General features: G+C 37.3%; 1 protein-coding gene across 12 annotated transcripts in view; it reads left to right on the forward strand.

The window, feature by feature from the left end:
* The window catches only part of TMC1 (transmembrane channel like 1), a 131,061-nt gene extending 111,571 nt beyond the window's left edge, over positions 1-19,490 (forward strand). For 10 of the 12 annotated variants that reach the window (XM_030470030.1, XM_030470020.1, XM_030470019.1 and 7 more), the window contains 9 exons: positions 4,912-5,091; positions 5,315-5,467; positions 6,859-6,987; positions 10,836-10,903; positions 12,224-12,463; positions 13,660-13,785; positions 15,078-15,156; positions 15,253-15,382; positions 16,340-19,490. In XM_030470030.1, coding sequence (XP_030325890.1) covers positions 4,912-5,091; positions 5,315-5,467; positions 6,859-6,987; positions 10,836-10,903; positions 12,224-12,463; positions 13,660-13,785; positions 15,078-15,156; positions 15,253-15,382; positions 16,340-16,608 — 1,374 coding nt within the window. In that variant the 3' untranslated portion in view covers positions 16,609-19,490. The remainder of the gene's footprint in view (positions 1-4,911; positions 5,092-5,314; positions 5,468-6,858; positions 6,988-10,835; positions 10,904-12,223; positions 12,464-13,659; positions 13,786-15,077; positions 15,157-15,252; positions 15,383-16,339) is intronic. The other 2 variants (XM_030470028.1, XM_030470029.1) reach the window with 2 other exon arrangements.
* Positions 19,491-19,838: the final 348 nt, after the last annotated feature.

A 19,838-nucleotide genomic window follows, 5' to 3' on the forward strand; every position in this document is an offset into this window, starting at 1 on the left:
TAGTACCTAGTTCTGCCAGATAGCCGTTCAGATATAATTGCCTAGTGTGTCATGAAACACAGGAAAATAGAGGAAAAATACAGACGGGGATTGATAAGGGATTTCATCAGTCTTTGCATTGCTTCTCGTGTGTGCATTCGGCTTGGTGGTTAGTCATGGGTGAAAGATGATTCTGTATCATGTGACAATTTCCCCATGACTGAAAATTTGGTAAAATGGAGAATAATGAAGTGATTCCCTTGGTAAAGAGTTCTGAAATTGGATCAAAATTACTAAAAAAAATTTGACTTTTCTCATGTGATAGAAGATAGTTTGCAGAGGTAGAAGATAATGTGAGCATCTTTCTGGAACTGTGGTACCCTGTTTTCTCAAATTTATTCCTCTACTGTTTAAAAATAGACCTACTTAAAAGCAAAGAAAACTTAGGAGGAGACAGACTGAATTCTCTGAATCAGAATCATTAACAACACTTGGGCAAAGAGGAGTTTTACATCTGGTTTTTGTTTTGTTCTGTTTTGTTTTTTTCCCCAGTGTCAAGAAAGTAGAGCTTTAATATTTCATGTCTTGCTAGCTGAAACAACCCCACAGATCTTCTTCCAAAAAATTTCCTGCTATTTACTTTAATGTTCCTAGTTATGGATATGGAGTACATTTATATTGAAGTTATTAAGCTGGGTTGTCAATGATCTCTTTGATTCTAGACATCATCAAGCAAATTTTATTAGTAAGAAATATAATTTTTAGGTTTAATTTCTTTTTTTTTAAATGAAACTATTTACTAGAAAAAGAAGTCTTTATTAATGCTTTCTGCAGCCAATGCTAAACAAATCTAGAACTACTGCAATTATTGTCAGTTTTAGATAGACTATTTACTCTAAATGAACTTATCATTTAATCAACTAGCAGTCAGTGTTCAATATTTTATGTTGTGTTGACACAGTTTAATATGCCAGGCCGCTGGTGTTTACATGTGACTGCAGTCACAGGATTTCTTACTAGATTCAAAGCAGCTGGAGAAGCTTCTGTAAGCAGTAATTTTCTGCCTTTCAGAGTGTAACACAGGGACTTGGGTTTCTGGAGTATTTAATGTCACAGAGCGATAAAAAACTGTTTTCAACCAAAGTTTTAATAATTAGTGGATGCTTCTTGGTTGTTGCTTTCTTATAGAAAATTCTTACAGAAAATACAGAAAAAGCAGAGACAGCTTCTGAGACTCACTCTGCAGATATAAGACAACAAGATAAGACAACATTGGCTATCAGCCATAATTCTAGCATGTATGCATGCTGGCATGCTGCCCCTAGTCTGCCATATCATTCCACATTTTTAAAGTCATACAGAGCAGTGAAACTGTCACTGATGAAAATAGGGAAAGAAAATCTGCTCCAACACCTGAGCTTCAAGTGGACAAGAAGTCCAGAATATAAATCAGCAACTTTCTGAAATCAAACCGGATTAAAGTGGCTAAAATTGAATGGATGATTCAATGGACGATTTCTTTGTTCAGCAAAATCCCTCTCAGAAACCAAAAAGTATAGAAAATATATCTATGAAACTACACAAGAAATGTTTATGCTTTTGATATACGGAACCCATCATAGGTTTTGGATTTTGAAGACTCAATGTGCTACATTTAGTCTAAGTAAAATTTTGCATTTTTGGTTGTAATAATTTCTCATTTTTCAGCTTTGCAAGTTTCTGTGCCTCATTTCACCTCTTATCTTCATGATATTTTCTCTCCAGAATTAGAACTGCTCTTGAGATGGGGAGCATGAATAGTCAAGGCATGGAAAAATGGAGATAGAAAGCAAATGAGAAAGAATATGCATGCTTCAGATAAGTGATAAAAAAGGCAAAACATGATAAAAATATAGAAAATATTGAACGTTCAAGAGAAAGAAAAGCAGTGATTTCCGTCCTGCCTCGCCCACACCGCAACAAAGAAACTTTCAATAAGGTTAGCAGGCACTAAATTTAAAAGTGCCTGAAGAACATACATCTTCTTCCAAAATATATATTTGCAATGTCTTTTAGTATGAAAAATAAGGGACATCAAATGAATTCAGTAGAAGCCAGGTTCAGAAAAGGCCAAAGGGAAGGAATGGTGGTTGCCAATGCCAAATTTTAGATTTGTCCCAAGTATTGCATCAGGACAGAACTTTTCTATTGAAAACAGGATATACGGCCTGTTACAAGAATTTTAGGAATACACAATTAGTTGTGTTGGCTATAGATGACTCCTGCAGCTTTGCCATCTTGTGCCATGTTGGGTGTAAAGCCTTCTGTTTAATGGAGCTGGAGACAATATGTGCTCTAAACTACGCCAGGTACTTTAAAGACTTCAAGACAAAAAAGTTGATACAGCTTACCGTGAAGAAAAAAAACCCTAATATTTTGGCCACCAACATCTCATCACCTCCTAGAATTATCAAAAAATAGGATTATCTTCAATTCTTCTAAAAGAAAATTTATTTAAAACTTTAATATAAGAAACCCAGCACAGATCTTTAGGTAATAAGGTAAAGGTGGCAGGAGATCCAAATATATATTCTGCCTTTTTCAGTTATAAACCCAAGTGCTTAAGGAGATGATACCTACAAGTTTTTGGTCATTGTGTCTATTCCGAGTGTTATGAGGTAACAGTAACTCCTTGTTATTTTGACAAGGTAATCCCAGTTACAAATAATACTATCCAAATACGTAAGAAACATCAGTGAATTCCCGTAATCATTTAAAAAGTCTTATATACTGCTCATAGGGTGCCACAAGCCATGCACAGAATGAACACCGAATAGCCTAAAAATGCAAAAATCCAGTAATTAACTCTAGAACTCACTAAAACCAAGAATAGAGAAATCTCAAAAAGAAAGCGGCTTTTTTTTTTTTTTCATTAAGAACACTAGTCTATGGATGAAACATTTTAAGAGTGGGAATGTACATATTTGTGAGTGAATTTATTTGTTGTCATAGTGTCTTTCTGCTGCCGTATTATTTCTGAGAAACAATAGCAGTCCTAACTCTCTAAGTAGAAGGAAATATGTATAATATTCGTTCTAGCAAAGTGGATTCCAGCATGGCTGAGAAATGCTCATTTCAGAGACAGACTTCTGTGAACAATATTTTTTTTTGTTTGGTGACTAAATAGACTGTTTTTACTTAATTATTTTAATATGATTAATCTCAAATAAGCATATTTGTGTTTTTCAACCACCTTTGTGACTTAGATTGGGGCAGTGTTTTTTGTTTCTTGTTTGTTGTTTTTAGTCCCTCAAAGGCACACTTTTTGTAATATGATTCTATTTTAAATTGAAATTGAATAACTGCACTTTGAAACTTTTTCTTTTGTTTTCATTTTTGGCTAACACAATGAATCAGAACCAACATTTTCAAGTGATTTCCAACAATCACTTAGGAATGTTACATTCCTAGAGTGCCTCACTCATCAGTAGAATTTATAAGCTATGCTGTATTTCAAACTTTCTATAAAAGCTAATTGTCTGTTTTTCTCATTCTGTCTTCAGTAAACTTGTTCTATTTCCATATTGCTAAGAAGGTGAGTTAATTATATTAGGTTTCTAAAAAAATCAGGCAGAAAGAAGCAGGCTTGATTTGAATTTGCTTGCATAGTGAGGACATGAGGTCTGAGAGAGACTAGAGAGCTGGGCCATCACCAGCTGTATGAAATTTAACAAAAGCAAATGCAGAATTCTCCAACTGGAATGGGGTAATCCTGGTGATACATGCACTGGGGAATGAGAGGCTGGAGACCAGCCTTGTGGAAAGAAACCTGGGGGTTTGTGTTCATGCCAAGTCGAATATGAGTCAGCAGTGTGACCTGGCAGCCAAAAGGCCCAACCATGTGCTGGAGCACATCCAGCCATAGTCAGCTTGTTGAGACAGGTGATTGTCCCACTCTGCACTGCCCTGGTGCAGCCTCAGCTCAAGCACTGTGTGCAGTTTTGGGCTCCTCAATTTGAAGAAATCAGACTACTAAGAGCATGTTCAGAGGAGGGTGGCCAAGACGCTGAAAGGTCTTGAGGGGTCTACTGATGAAGAATGGCTGACGTCACTTGTCTTGTTCAGCTTGGAGAAGGCTGAGGGGTGACCTCATGGCAGTCTACAACTTCCTCAAGGGGTGCAGTGGAGGAAGAGGTACTGATCTCCTCTCTTTGGTGACCAGCAATAGGACATGAGGAAATGAAATGAAGCTGTATCAGAGGAAGTTCATACTGGACTTTAGCAAAAGGTTCTTCACAGAGAGGGTGTTTGGTCACTGGAACTAGCTCCCCAGGGAAGTGGTTGTGACACCAAGCCCGTCAGAGTTCAAGGAGCCTCTGGATGATGATCTTAATTGTGTTGTTTAGGTAGTCCTTTGAGGAGCGGGGAGTTGGACTTGTTGATGCTTATGAGACCCTTCCAACTTGAGATATTCTATGATTCCGTGATCTGTGACATCTACGATTAACTTTGGGTGAGATCTCAGATAAATATAACTTAGTGCAGTATTTCTGTAGGAATGCTTTCTATAGGATGTCTATGTCTATTGGGAAGATGTGGTAGAGATGCAGCATAAAACAGTACTGAAAATAGATTTTGCTAAGTTCTTTAATAGCAGAATTTTGTTTGAAATGTACATTCTAGTCAGAATAACCAACATTTGATTATTTTTAAGTGAAATGGAAAATTAAAAAAAAAAATCTCATATATCCATCTGCAGAAGGTAACAACTAACTTTCCGTCTTCTTCTTCCTTTCTGAAAACATCTTGTGACTCCCAGAGTGGATTTTGTTTTTCATTAAATAAAAGGTAGTAATGGAAATATACAGTACATCCAAATCAATAATGACAAAAGCACTTGCCTCTAACATTTAAGTATAAACTTTCCCCCCCCCCTTTTTTTTCCCCTCTTAGGTGAACATGGTTATGTCACTTTTAGGAATGTTCTGTCCAACTTTATTTGATGTAATCAGTTCTCTGGAAAACTACCACCCTCGAATAGCTCTAAGATGGCAGCTGGGACGAATCTTTGCTCTTTTTCTTGGCAATCTCTACACTTTCATTATTGCCTTAATGGATGAAATCAATCTCAAGGCAAGCTATTTACTTCCCTTCACTGATTTTAATATGTAGGTGGGCAAGGATGAGGATTTCCAGCCAGTCACAGACGTACCAGTAAAAGACGCTCTTTTTTCTTTCTGTACTGTAAATCATGTCCATGCCTGAGCTGGTAATGGGAGTTTTGGAGTAGAAAAGGTTGTGAGCTGGTAACAAGCTCATGCTGTATTTTTTTTTCCCCATTTCTTTCTTTACTTAGTTGGAAGAAGAAAAGATAGTCAAGTATAACATGACAATATGGGAAGCTAGTCTGTACAATGGTACTATTCCAGAAAATTCGACTGCTCCTCCAATACAGGTGGACCCTGCAGATGTCCCCAGAGGGCCGTGCTGGGAAACAATGGTAGGACAGGTAATGTAACTGCTTTGAGCTCCTATTTGAAAATAGGTCATTGTCTGTTACATGGTTTGATATCTAAACCCTCTTTATTTCTGCTAGTAAGTGGTGGGATTAAGGTGGGGAAAATGTGAGGAAAAGCACAATGTGGGACTTTTTCCTGAGCTAAAAAGTAGCAAAAAAAATAATTTGAGTTTCTTCGGATCCTACGTAGAAAATTATTTATCCTGGTAGTTAACAGCATTTAAAACACTTTTTCCCCCTCCTTTTCACTATTTTCATTTACCTTCTTCCTTATCCCATATTTGTCTTGCAAAACCTGTTTAGCAATTTTGAAAAGCTGGGTTTGACACAACCCCTAATAAATGTGGTAATTCTTATTAGAATTCTGATAAAGCAGTATCTGTTTGTGATCACTACAGACCTAAAGAAGAGGTCTATAAAAAATGGAGTAGCTCAACAAGGAAATACATGTAAGACACCTGTTACAGCAATGTACTTTTAAGAAGGCATCTCTACCTATAGCCAAGTAACAAAATGCAAAAGAACAATAGTGGCTAATTGTAAATCTGCTCAGTCTTTTTTTTTTATCCAGTTGAGCATATATTATTATTACTTATATACATTATTAATACAAAATGTAATTTCAAAAAAATTTTGTAACAGCCCTCTTTCCTCTATTTGATCATACCCCATTGTTGTTGTTTTATGCATGAGAATGAATTCACCACTGAATGACAACATTTTCTGTTGTTCCATCACTTTGGTCATCTCACCTCATGGTTGAATGCATCACTATCGTGGAGCAGATAGGGAGGAAAAGCAGCCCCTCTGTTCTTTCCAGTGATGCTGAATAAGAAACTAAGAACATGAAGAGTTCATCACTGCACTAATATTCTCCTTAATTTCAGATCAGGGAGAGTAATAGCCTTTTGGGCTATTGGGTAGGTCCTGTTATAGCAGGGTTTAGTTTATTTACTAAAAGTAAAGGAATGAGGACTTCCAGTAAGATTTTCTTCTTTCCTCTCCATATATACTGGGAGTTTGTGCTCCTTGAGAAAGAAGCCACTCGTTTTCTATTAAATTTTCCCACAGTCAAAGAGATCAAAAGCAGTTTAAGGTATCAGCTCAGATTTCTGTTATAGCAGCAATCTTGGCCGGAAGCCTTTCCCAGTCTAATCATACACCGGAAATCTCATCTGATAATATGAGCACAAATTAGAGCAAAGCATACCTCTAGCAAATGAGGCACAGTTTTTCTCCTGGCATTTCTCATAATTGGTGAATGTAGAGCAGAAGCAGTCTTTTCCATGTTGAAGCAGGGTAAGCGCAGTTAGGGATGTAGTTCAGTGTTTCATTATTATTGTAATTATTTAATCGCTTAAACCAAAATATTGCTCTAACAGGAATTTGTGCGGCTGACTGTCTCCGACACAATGACAACATACATCACAATTCTAATTGGAGATTTCTTGAGAGCTGTTTTTGTTAGGTTTTTCAATTACTGCTGGTGCTGGGACTTGGAGTACGGATTTGTAAGTATCTGATTTGCGATTTTAAGTGCCTTTGTCAGATTATCACTTCACATTTTTGTAGCAAATTACATTTTCCTTTCAATCCTACAGAATTAACAACTGGCTAGAGGCATCACCTTCAAAATACCTGAACAACATTGTGTTAGTTTTCCTCAGAATTTGCTTGTGCCTTAATATTTGTCTTATTCTTTAGCTTTAGGAAATGTTGGGGATTTTATCCTTGGACCGTGTAAGAAGACTGAGTACACATTTTTCACATACTTCCAATTCTAAGACTTATTCCCTGTTCCACAGAATACAGTCTAATTGATTTCTACAGGATTTTGGATAGGGCCTTCTAGCACACAGTGTTTGTGCAGAAAACTATGAAAGAACTTGTTCTAGAAATCTTATTATGTATTTTTGCTAGAATTAGTGTACCTGATATAAAGGTAGCAAGTCCCATAACAGAAGTAGGTGTAGAGCTCTTCACTTGGGAATGAGATTTCCACTCTTTTACACAGAACTGAGCTAGGCTGACATAGCCAGCTAACACACCTACACTGTAAGGTCTGATGCTGCTTTTTCACCTCTTAACTGGTAGTCAGGGTACTGGCAGAACTTGTGAAACTCTAGAAGCCTTTTTGTACCTACCAGGAGGTATGTAAAAGAGCTAGGTCATTTAAAGCCATCTGCATGAGTGGCCAAAGTAGCTGTTTTGCCATCCTTTAGTCCTCCTTTCCTCAAAATTTTTAATTCGCTCATGTACAAATTTCTTTTTTTAACTAAAAGTAGCCTCTCAGAAAATGATAGTTTTCTAGAGGAAAAGAAATTTTTAGTGCCTTCTTCTTGAAAAACCAAATAAAACACAGTTTTCTGGTATAGCAATCTCATTGTTGGCTGGATCCCAGAAATTTTGGGCTTTACAGCAAAGTTTAGATTTCTCCCTCTTAATTCTGCGGTGTGTCTTGAACAGGGCTGATGTAGGGCTGGAGACAAAGACTACCAGTTGACCATGTTTTGGACAAACAAGTTATAACACTTGTAATATCAAAATCAGATGCAGAAAATTCAATACAGCTTGGGCAGAGAGCCAGCACGGCTTTTGGAACTGCATATTTTCACATATTTAGACTGCATTTGGAGCTTCTTCATATTTTCAGATGTCCCACAGTCATCGCAATAGCTGAGGCTGGATGTGGGGAACACATTAATCACTGTAGCCAAAGCTATATCTGACAGGAAATGGCTCAAACATATTTTCCAAATATGTTGAAGTGATAGCCTGGATCTTTTCCCTCTCAGGGTATCAACAATCAGTGAAAAAGCCTGAATGAATGCAAGCTTGAAAGCCATCCTGCAGATTGTAGGATGTCTTTCAGGCTTGACTTTTTATGAAGGATGATTTGGCTTCCATTTGGGCTTCCAGAAGCTTCTTCTGTCTTGCTGTTTACACTGAATCAGCTACCTTTTTTCCAGGGACTCACTTTTTTTTCTTGCATGACCTTCCCAACCAGAGGTGTCTAGCGCTATTTGAGATGACCCTGGGTAGCCTGAACAGGTGGATGGGGCTACTAGATGTATTTTTTTGTGAAATGCCTGAATCTTCCAATGTTGAGAGACAGAGTAAACTACAGGACCTTTTTTCTTGAACTGAGAGTGCCAGTTGTCAAATGAAGACACATACATTCATCCATTAACACTTCAGACTTAGTTTTTTACTCTTTGTTTTTTGTTACCATTAGAGATGTTAATAGAATATAATACAGTAATTCAATCAATAGAACAGAGCCTATAAAGGAGAGAACTTTAATGAAGGATCTGGACTAAAGAGCTGCATGGGTACCATCCTTCTTTCTTGTCATTCATCCATAAACAAAGTAAAGAAGATAGAGGTGATAAGCAGTGAGAGTGAAACTCACAGCCCACACACAAGGGCTTCTACACTCTTAAAGGAAGCTGTGGCATGTTTATCCAGCAACAAGGGGATACTTATTTCCATGATATATTTTTGTTCTTAAAGTGTCAGCAACACATCTGTTTGTAAGGGATGTTGAAACGAATTTATTACTGACATTTTTATTTGGCAGTTTATAAGAGTGGCTGTAATGGTTTGGTCTATTGTGGTCTTCAGGTCCAGTAAGCTGCCTGAAACAACAGCCAGAAGTGAAAACGCAAACTGGAAATTGCTGAATTTCTGGAATTATCTGAACTTAGAATCTTCCCCAGGAAACAGATCTACCTGTATCTCCGTGATTAGTGGCCATGATGTACATATTATCCATTAATTTTTAGACTAAGTATTTTGACAACTGAAATGTCCTTTGGCAAAAAATTCCAGACATTAACTTGTATGCCGTATGGAAAACCACTGATTTTTGTTGTTTAAAAAATAAATTTCAGATTATTTGTTAATGCTAGCCCCTATGTTATGAAGAACAGTCACACATTATTTGATTCTGTATTAGCCTATTCATCTCTCCATGTCAGTTATTATATTCTATCTTTCTATACAGCTCTCCTTAGTCAACAGCTTTCCAGCTGAATACTAGTAATCTATTTAGTCTGTCCTCATATAGAAGCAGATTCCTAAATACGTTCAACATAAACATAGCAGTTTGCTGTAAACATATACATATATCTCTGTACATATACACAAAAATACATAGGAGGAGTGTAGGGGCTCTCAAAAAAAAAACATAGTACAATTCAAAATTGTGACTTTAACTGGTGATTTTAATAGAACAATTTTGTCTTGGTTCAGCCATAAGGAAATAGTTGGTTTTTTATGTCATGCACCTTCCTCTCTCTACCAGTCATCCATGTAATTAATACCTGGTAAAGACGCATTATTCATGATCTTTTTGTCCACCTACTGTGGTGATCATGCAAGTCACCAGCTATGGTGTAACAAAACTTTCTGAGGTAGCTGATTAAATCAAAACTTGTGACAGTGCAAAGCCATATGAATAAAATGCCTGAGCCAGATATTTAGTTGGAAAGCGAAAGTTTACAGCTACAATTTCTTACCAGAAAGTATTGTTCTGGTTCATATGTGCACAAACTCATACATGTGTGTGTATTTCAGTCACTGTTCCAATGCAGTGTATTCAGTGTTTGCAGATGGAAGTGTTCATGAACTAGTGAGTAATAAATAAAGTAAAAGAAGAAATGTGGAAACGATTACATATTTGAAAAGCCATAATGAAAAGGACAGATGAATAGTTCAGAAATATAAGACTAAAGAATTATCTGTTGTGTCTATACTGGAATTAAAAATTTATGGTACTGTGCTTTCTTCCACAGACAAAGTGATAACAAGACCCAAGAGCTGAATTTTGAAGTAAAAATTAGAATCAAATAAACACACTCAAATAAGAAATAAGATGCTAATTTTAAGCAGAGAAGACAATGATTGGCAACATCAATCAATGTTTAACAGGAATTCTTCAACAATGTAACTTAAAATATGAAAGATACTGTTATAGTTCAAATGGGAATTAAATCACAGCAGCCTCATGGCTGGTACTGTGTCAGAGGGCACACAGGCTGACCAGCACTAGCCACTCCAATGGCACATTTATGAATAGTTGTTTTACAATTTACCTATTACTCAGAACTATTTTTAATTCTCCGTTAGTACTTTCTCCAAAGAAATCTCAAAAAGTTTTTCAGTAACATACCACAAGCTGTGTTAAAGTCTGCCTGCTGGTCTTGAGTGGTATTAATTTGTTTCATGATTCACTGGTAAGATGCAACAAGAGGCCTTACAACACAATGCCAGTATGCTGGACAGTTTTAATCTACTGCAAGTCATCTTAAAAGTCTTAGTTCAAGCCTAATGAAAGCATCTGTATTATTTCTTTCAGCCATCGTATTCTGAGTTTGATATAAGTGGAAATGTGCTGGGACTGATCTTTAACCAAGGCATGATCTGGTAGGTGTGGCAAAACATGTTGCATCTTCAGGACTGCTGTAACTATGAAAGATTCTTCTGAAATGCTGATCCTGTCCCATTTCTTTACTTTGATGGAAGTGTAATGCTGTATATATCAAACTCGGGCAGACCGCAGTCAGTGGGACCACTTCAAAACTATTTCTGAGCTAAGATTATTAGATCAGATGAATCAGGATTTTGCACTGAGGTGGTAAGACCAACCAGTAAAAAGCTGCAAAGATGAATCTCATTTTTGTACTGGCTGCTAGCTAGAGCAAGCACCTAGCCAGTACTGTTTTGCTTTGAATTTCAGCCTTTCAAAATAGCTTACCACTCTTTTCCCATGTGTCCTGTGAAAAAAAACCTTAAAACAAATGTATATATTTTTTTCTGTGCAGGCATATGAATGTGTATAGAATGCTGCTGCTGCAGTATTAGTCCTTAGCTGTAGAGGATAAGAGGTCTATGTTTCATCCTGGCTTTGGACTTTACATGAGTTGTAAAGGATACTAGCGTGTAGAGTCTTCATGCAAGATGCGCAGTCTTCCTCGGGAATTATCCTCCTCAAAGACTGTTGACTTCTCAAAGTTAATTCTTGCCAAGACTCAGTTTTCCCGTTTAAAATTACTTTGGTGATCAGACTTTCTGCTTGGTCAAAGCTCCCACTTCTGTAAAGCCCAAAGTTTGTGTGTATGCCAAAGAAGTGCCACAGAAATACATCAAAGAAAGAGGCTGTGAGTATGACAGTGATTAAGGAAAAAGTACATTCCCGATCTTTTACATTCTGTATCTTTTGGCCAGGCAAATGAAAGTAATTGCCCTTCAGTCAGCATGGCACAAGAAACAAGGTGTGATAACATAAAATGGTTGTAACTGTTTCAGTGCCATAACATTGCAACTGTACATACCAAGGAAGAAACAAGTAAAAATTAAATAATTTTGTTAATACCTAGCTTTAGAGCTATTGGGTTTTCTTATAAAACACGAGTAAGGTGCTACCTAAATTAAAGGGACAAAGCAGGAGCAGATAATGCTTCATCAGGTGATCACTTAATTTGAAGAGAAAGAGGGCTTTGCAACTTTGAAACAAAACGTTCATATGGAGAATTAGCTCCATAAGCCTCCAGTTCTTCTTAAAGTAAGCCTGAAGTGACAAGACCAGTAAAAAAAATCAACAAAAACAATGGTTTTATGAACTTGATTTCTAGATGCGCAGTGCACATGAGTGCAAAGCACATTAACATAGGGAACAGGTGGCATATCTAGGAAGACAGAAGTCCAAAAACAAAGCAGTTATTTTTTTATTTGCTTTTTTTCTAGGATGGGATCTTTTTATGCTCCATGTCTCCCAGCGATCAACGTGTTCCGCCTCCACACTTCGATGTACCTGCAGTGCTGGGCAGTGATGTGCTGCAACGTCCCCCAAGAGAGGGTCTTCAAGGCTTCCAGATCCAATAACTTCTATATGGCCATGCTGCTTTTCATCCTCTTTCTCTCCACACTGCCTGCTGTGTACACCATTGTCTCCATCCCACCATCTTTTGACTGTGGTCCTTTCAGGTTTTTTGTGTTCTACATCCATCATTTGTTATTAATGTAATGAACTGCCTTAACACATCACAGCGAATGATGCAGCTTCTATAAGTGTTAGCATCTGATTGGCTGTTTAATTGTATCACATTTCTCATTGTGGATAGTTCCTGAAGCTGGAATCCTAGAAAACTGTGCAATTCCCTAGAAAGCTTATTTGAAGCATAGAACAGAAATCCTTTATTTTAGGTAGCTGTAATGTAAAAAAATGTCATTACACCAGAAATTGTTCTTTAGGAGGAGAGCAGTCACTTATTATGCATCTCTGGTCTGCTGGCTTGAAGCTGATGTTTTTCAGGAAATGTCTGCATATGCATAGGAGGGGCATCCTAGAATGTGTGGTGGTGTGCTAAATGTATAGTGGTGCAGTCTTTGACTGCTATGACTCTCTCCAACTAACACAGTATTTCATGTATCTGTACTACTGCTGTGAAGCTGATTCTAGTTCTGAAGTCTTCAAGACCTTCATGTTCATTAGTCCCTTCTAAAAACTTAGGCCTGCCTTGCCTGTGCAAACATGTGCCCTGCATTCAATCTAGCTTAGATGTTGCCACATTTTCTCCTATGCACACTACCCAGAAGGTCCAGGACCATTTTCACCACCTTTGCTTGTCAGGTAGTATAACATGCAACTATAATGAGTACACAACAGTCAATATATGAAATTAAAATTTTAAAAGACTTTAGCCTTTGATTTGAACAGAGTATTATGAAAGCAAGGCAAGGAGAATAGTAAAAGAGACATCCTGATTTCAGTTAAAGCTTTGAGTAATACATTACTGTTGTGAATACAAGGATATCTACACAATCCCCAGTGCACTTTATAAAGGAACAGAAATCTTGCCACATTAACTTTGGCCAAAGCAAAATATCTGTGAGATTGTGTCTAGCCACCTGCAATAGTCACAGTCTAAGATGAAGAATTACATGAAAAGCCAAAAATTCTGATAAGACAGAAATGGTTTGTATTTATCAAAGCAATGACAACATCATTGATACTAATTTAAATAACATTCCTTTTGGACTGTCAACTTTTAGATAATGTTAACATTTAGTTTATTGTCCTTTTCCCAGGTTTGATGTTATTAACCTATATATTCATACTACTGCATTGACTTTACCATAATATTTGTATGTGATATGTTGTCAAATTTTCTATTTAATAGTGGGAAGACTAGAATGTTTGAAGTCATATCAGAAACTCTGGAGCATGACTTCCCTTCCTGGTTTGGGAAGGTGTTTGGTTATGCCTCTAACCCTGGACTCGTCCTACCTTTTATATTGCTGATGGTGTATGTATAGAATATTAAGACAAAGCTTGCTTTTTTCCCACTCCAAATCTTCACTGCCTGAATATCTAATTAAATACAGTGCTGATTGCCTTGTGGTGAGGGACTTGAAGAATTCATGAGCCTTTTATTTGATCATAATTAATGTGCCTTTGCACAAAGGGTAGTATCTCTTTTGTGTTCAATGGCTTTCTTCTAGTTTTTGCTATTGCTTTTCAAAATTCTGTTGTTGCCACAATAATGGAAAAGCTATTAAAATGCAAAAGCCTATAGGGGATCTGAAGTGCTGTGACTTTGATCAGCTTGTCCAGTAGGCAGAATAGCACAACTTAAATCCTTAGCAAGTTCAATAGGAACGTGACCATTCACCATGAAGCAGAGTTATTTCTCAGTAACTGTCAATGAGTCTGTTATTCAGTGACTTGGCCTTTCCTTGATAAACAGTGTCCTCTATGCTGTTCGGACAGGGGTATGAGACTGAGTGTCGGAGACTTTATGAAATAGGGCTAGGAGAGATTTTTTGTAAGTCAGTCAGTACCTAGTAAAGAATAATGACCCGCGAATAGTCTTTCTTAGAAACTGTATTGAGTCCTGCTTTTAAGCACATTTTAAAATGCTGTATACATATATAGGATTATTTAGCATACTGCTGATCTAAAAAATAATTCTATGTAGAGATGAGCTGGGATTTAAACCTTCGTTGTAGAACTGCCAATAAATATAGAGAAGATTACAGAATACAATAGACACTGAAAAAGGATTTTACATCAGCAAAATAAAATTCTGAGACGAAATTTTGCCAAGATTCACGTAACAACATATTCTATTACAACCATGGCTAGAAAAACAAAGAATCCAGACTGTCCTCTGAAAAACATGGTCAATTCCTACTGATTTTTCTTTTTTTTTTTTTTTTTCCTGAGTACTGTTACTTTCCTGGAATGGTCACACGCAAAGATACTAAAAATAAATAAAGAAAGCTTTTAAAAAATGAAGAAAAATACAATGCACAGTCAGGCATAGCTTTATGGATCATCTTTCTTAGCTACTATAAGATTGAATGTAGGGTATTGAAAGACAGCAATTTTTTTTCAATGCTTTTTTCTCCTGCCTTCTTCATACTGTGAGGAAGCATATTGCTTATTGTCAAAATACTACTACTGATTAGGCATGATAAATGAGGAAAAAATACTGACTTTATATGAACACAACTGTAGTTGTTGCTATAGGAATGTTGTAATAGTCTTGATATTTAAAACATTACCTAACAAGGAATTGTTTTGCTTTAAATTTAGCCTGAGTATTTATTATCTCAATGCTACATCCAAATCCTACAAGGAAGCAAACTTGGAACTTAAAAAGAAGCTACAAAGTGTAAGGATTAAAGAATTATTGATTTTTGGTTTTACTAAATATTAGAGAAGCTGTTCAGATCACTGAAAGATGCCCTTTCTCTCTCCCCATCATTAGCAAGCAGAAGAAAATAAAAGAAGAAATAAACAAAAGGCACAAAAATCAAATGAACAAGATGAAAATTCATTTGAAACAGAACCACCACAGCAAACAGGAGGCAAACAAGATGAATCCACCCCAAACCAAGGTAAAGACTGTTTTGAACTCCTCAGTATAAAGAATTCATGTATGCCAGGTCATATTCTTCCTCACTGCCATGACTTTCCTTTGCCATAATCTCCTGAAAGATATTCACAATATTGAGTCACCAGTATTAGCTTAAAATCCAGTCCATCTTTCTTTCTTTGGTTCATTTAAGAAACACTGCAACATTATTTCACACCAGGCAATGCCTAAATAAAAAATCCTGTAACAGAGCTATAAGGAATCACAAGATCACAGCCCTGCAAAAAAAACCAACCCAGCAACCAGCAGTTAAAGCCTGGTCTGAATGTCAGTGATCACTCTTACCCATCACAAATCAGTCAGCTCCAAATCTTGCTCCTTCCTCTTGTATTTCATTGATCCAGGGCTGCTCAGGACAGCATTTGTCCTCTGTGCCATGTTCACTGGGAGAAGGTGCAGTGAGAACAAAGTATGGTAGCAATCCTTATTAGAAAGCCTAGCATGGTCAGACAGATATCAGTCTGTCCTGAAGAATCTCACAGACTGTTTCTTTTTTCCCTGGACACTGCTAGACTTTCCCCCTCATGCATGCATGCATGCCATTCAGCCAGTATAGGCTCAAGTAACCCAGATTGGAGATGACTGCCTTTGGAAGAACCACATGCAAGGCACATCTGTAGCCTAAAAACCTGCCTGCTTAACTTTGAAATTGCTACCTTCATCACCATTTATAAGTTGTATCTGAGTGCATATAGCTGTCTGGGGAAAACTTCCACTTTCCTCCACCGGGCCTTGCAGAAAGGACTGGAGGGAAACTAGGGTGCAAAGATCGTGAAGGTGCATTACCCTGGTTTCAGGCTGTTGGCAGGGGAGGCCCGAGACTTTTCAGCACACTCTGGGGTTTACTGCAGGATTTCCCTATCTGGGAATTTCTGTTTTGCATGTTTATGTGTTAATTCTGTTCTCAAACACGCTGCAGACAAGAAGAAAGGACAGGGTGGCAATGAAGTGAAGAGGACAGGACAGCCACAAGAAGCCAGCTCCTCTCAGGCGCTCCAGCATGCAGGCCTTGACCTGAACGGCCACTATCTCCCACAGAGCAGAGGAGGAAACCTTCCACCCCCATCCATAGCTGTCACCAGGCCACCAGCGCCCAGGGGATATGGAATGCTGGGCTATCCACCTGGAAACACATGCTTCCCAGGCATGCAGCCAGGAATGCCTAGGGGGCCTCCCAGCTACAGATAAAGAGCCTGAAACACAGTGCAGTATGATGAAGTATGCTAAGGGATAGAAGAGCAGTCCTAAACCCAAACACACTTGCAAGTACAAAATCCTGCCTGTGTTTGTTGTAAGTCTTCATGTGCATGCCCAAGCGCTTATTTCTTTTTCAGGAGGGGATGCTTCAGAAGGAAACATTGCATATGTCTTCCTGCATTTGAAAGCATTGCAAAAATGTGTTGTTTGTGTCAATAGGTTACTAAACTTAAGGATATTTATTGGAACATATTTATTAGAAGAATGAATAATATTTTGTATTCAGTTGATTGTTTTCTTAAAAGCCTGAAAGATCCTTAAGATCTTTTCCTTTTTCTTAGAAGTACAGTTCATTGGAAACATACCTCCGTACGAAGTGTTTGGGAGTCAGTTATATTTAAACACTGCATATTTCTTGTCTTCTGTAGGTGAGATATGCTTACCCAAAGATTTCAGATTATACATGAGAAAACTAGGATATTTTCAAAAGCCGAATGACTATGCCTGAAGTCTTTGGGAAAGTATTTAAAAGGTAAAAGAAAGGCAATTTTCTGCCTGTTGCTATGAAAAAAAAATTAACTCCTATCACAGTACAACTTTTAGCTAATAATAGTTTTAACACATTCTGAAAGACTAAAATTAAATTTGAAAAATCAAAGTGTTGAAGAAATATCTCATGTGCAGAAAAACATATTTGAGGAAGAGACATAAGACAGTTATGCAATATTTCCCCCAAATACTTACAGGATTGTGTTATGACACAGGGACACTTTGTATTGCATAAGAATATGTGCTGTATAATCTTCTCTGTGGATCTGTGATTGCATATTTGTATTGGTCTCTATAGAGTCCAGGGTAGAACAGGTCCTTAGTCTGATAGGTTTTGTGGAAACACAGATACCTTGTGCAGAGGTCCATTTTGTACAATAGAAAAACTAACCACAACTCAGTATGAAACAAGCCTGTGACATCACAAAACAACCTTCATATAATTAAATTGTGGAACTTTAATTGTGTAGCTAAATTGTGAAAAAGGCTTACAAAAAAACTCCAGTATAGACCATGTATCTCCTCAAACCACAATGGTCCAGATCTAATTTTCAGCTCAGGCAGTCTTTGAATCAATTGCCAGAACCTAGGAGGATAAACCAAGGGAAAGTTCACTTTGTTTTGACTCTTGTACTGCTTCCTAGGAGGATAAACCAAGGGAAAGTTCACTTTGCCTTGACTCTTGTACTGCTTCCTAGGAGGATAAACCAAGGGAAGTTCACTTTGCCTTGACTCTTGTACTGCTTCCATGAGCATCTGCTATCAGCTGGAGATAAGATATTCGACCAATCAGACCTTTAGTGAGCACCATCATAGCTGTTTTGTGTGTAAGTACTGAGCACTGATAAACAGATCAGGAGATAAGTGGATTGCAGTAACTACAAGGGAGAGGCTTTTCTAGTGCACAGACTGGAAATGTTGGTACTGAGGGAGAGGACAAATGAGTTTAGACTGGATCAGGGGGCATGTGTGCCTCTGGCGTGTGGGTGCAGGCAGTCTTGAACTTAGAGATATGTAGAGATAAGTTCAGTGCAAATGGTTTAATCTTTCTCAGATAAGATTTCTAACCTATGGATTTCAGACATGTGGGAAAAGTACAGTAATTCAAACTATTAATTTGAAATCTTCTTCTAACATGATTAATTTTTAAACTGCATATGTTTTTAGCCCATAAATTTATAATACTGTCAGTTAAGCACAGGCCCCAGTGCTCTTGTGCTTCCATGCTTTTAAGGTAAACCTATTTCTACAAGCTCGGATTGATCTATCATGAGACACTGATTTTCACAGAGGTTTTAGCTCACTGTTCTTAACATTTCCTAATACAAAAACAGTGCATATTCCTTAGGAAAAAGAAGATTGTATATAGAATAAGCTAAGAAACTGTTTTTAAAGATGCTGTATTACTTGGTGATCTATCTGTGTTTTTCAAGGGGCGTTGGAATAAATTGGAATTGTAAAGAGGTTTTGATGCAGTCTGGTTCCCTGAAATGTAGAAGGAGGTTTATGCTACATGCACAGATCTTAATAAGGATTCCTTGTTCTGTTGGGACTAAAAATTTTCTGTGCGTATTAAAGGCTTTATCATTATTAGTAGGCTTAGTATTTAATTTTGTGGGATTGCTTTACATCATGAATGGGAGAGAAACCAACAAGAAATCCACCAGATCAAATTATTCTGAGGCAATTTTTGTTAGATCTGTATGCTGTATTGATTTTTGACAATAAATGTGTTCTCAGAATGTGGCTGTATATGCAGTGATGAGCACGTAATAGCCAGCATGAGTAACAATAACAAGATGAGATGTTGTTCATACCCTGTGATCAGCATCAGACTGCTGTGACTGAAAATGCGATATTTATTCTTATCCTTTGGTACCTCTAAGTAAAGGTTTTTCATCACTGTGTTTCATGAAGCTGTGCTTTCAAAGCTTCCTAGCTTAGTTCTGTTTAATTGCTTGACATCGTATTGAAAACAGAATATCGATTTAGCAGACAAGATGTGATCTTGTACGTTTCAATGTTCTATACTAAGTTCACCTTTAAGAAAACATACTGTTTACTTGGTAGAAGTAATTTTGAAACTATTACAATAATTTCAATAATTTTGCATTATTAGATTTCGAGTCACATTTCCTTTCTGTACAACCTTTCTCTATCTGTCTCTAAACTGAGTCTTTCAGTTCAAATTTTTTGTATCAGCTTTTTTTGAAAAAGCACCTCATGCAACCTTCACCCAGCTGCTCCTCTGTCTGAGTCTTGTACTGTTCTGAACAGGTAACAAATACTCTTGATAACAGGAATAAAACTTTCTGTGATTCAAATCAAGGCAAATGATCTTGCTTATAGAAACAACATACATTTTGTATTCATTGGTGGCACATACACTATTTTCTTTCTTCTATGTTAGACCTGCAAACTGTGCTAAGGATACCTTAGAGCTCTATTATCCAATCACCTTCAGTGAAATCAGGGCTCAGTGCATCTTACCATGTCGCACATCTTCCTCTGCTCAATTTACATACCATCTTCATAATATTTGGCTGAATATTTTATATAATTTTCATAGATTCATAGAATAGTTTGGTTTGGATGGGACCTTAACAACCATCTAGTTCCAAAAGTCCTGCCCTGAGCAGGGACACCATTCACCAGACCAGGTTGCTCAAAGC

The sequence above is a fragment of the Strigops habroptila genome, chromosome Z (genome assembly GCF_004027225.2).
Source record: "Strigops habroptila isolate Jane chromosome Z, bStrHab1.2.pri, whole genome shotgun sequence".
In the NCBI taxonomy this organism is placed as follows: Eukaryota; Metazoa; Chordata; class Aves; order Psittaciformes; family Psittacidae; genus Strigops; species Strigops habroptila.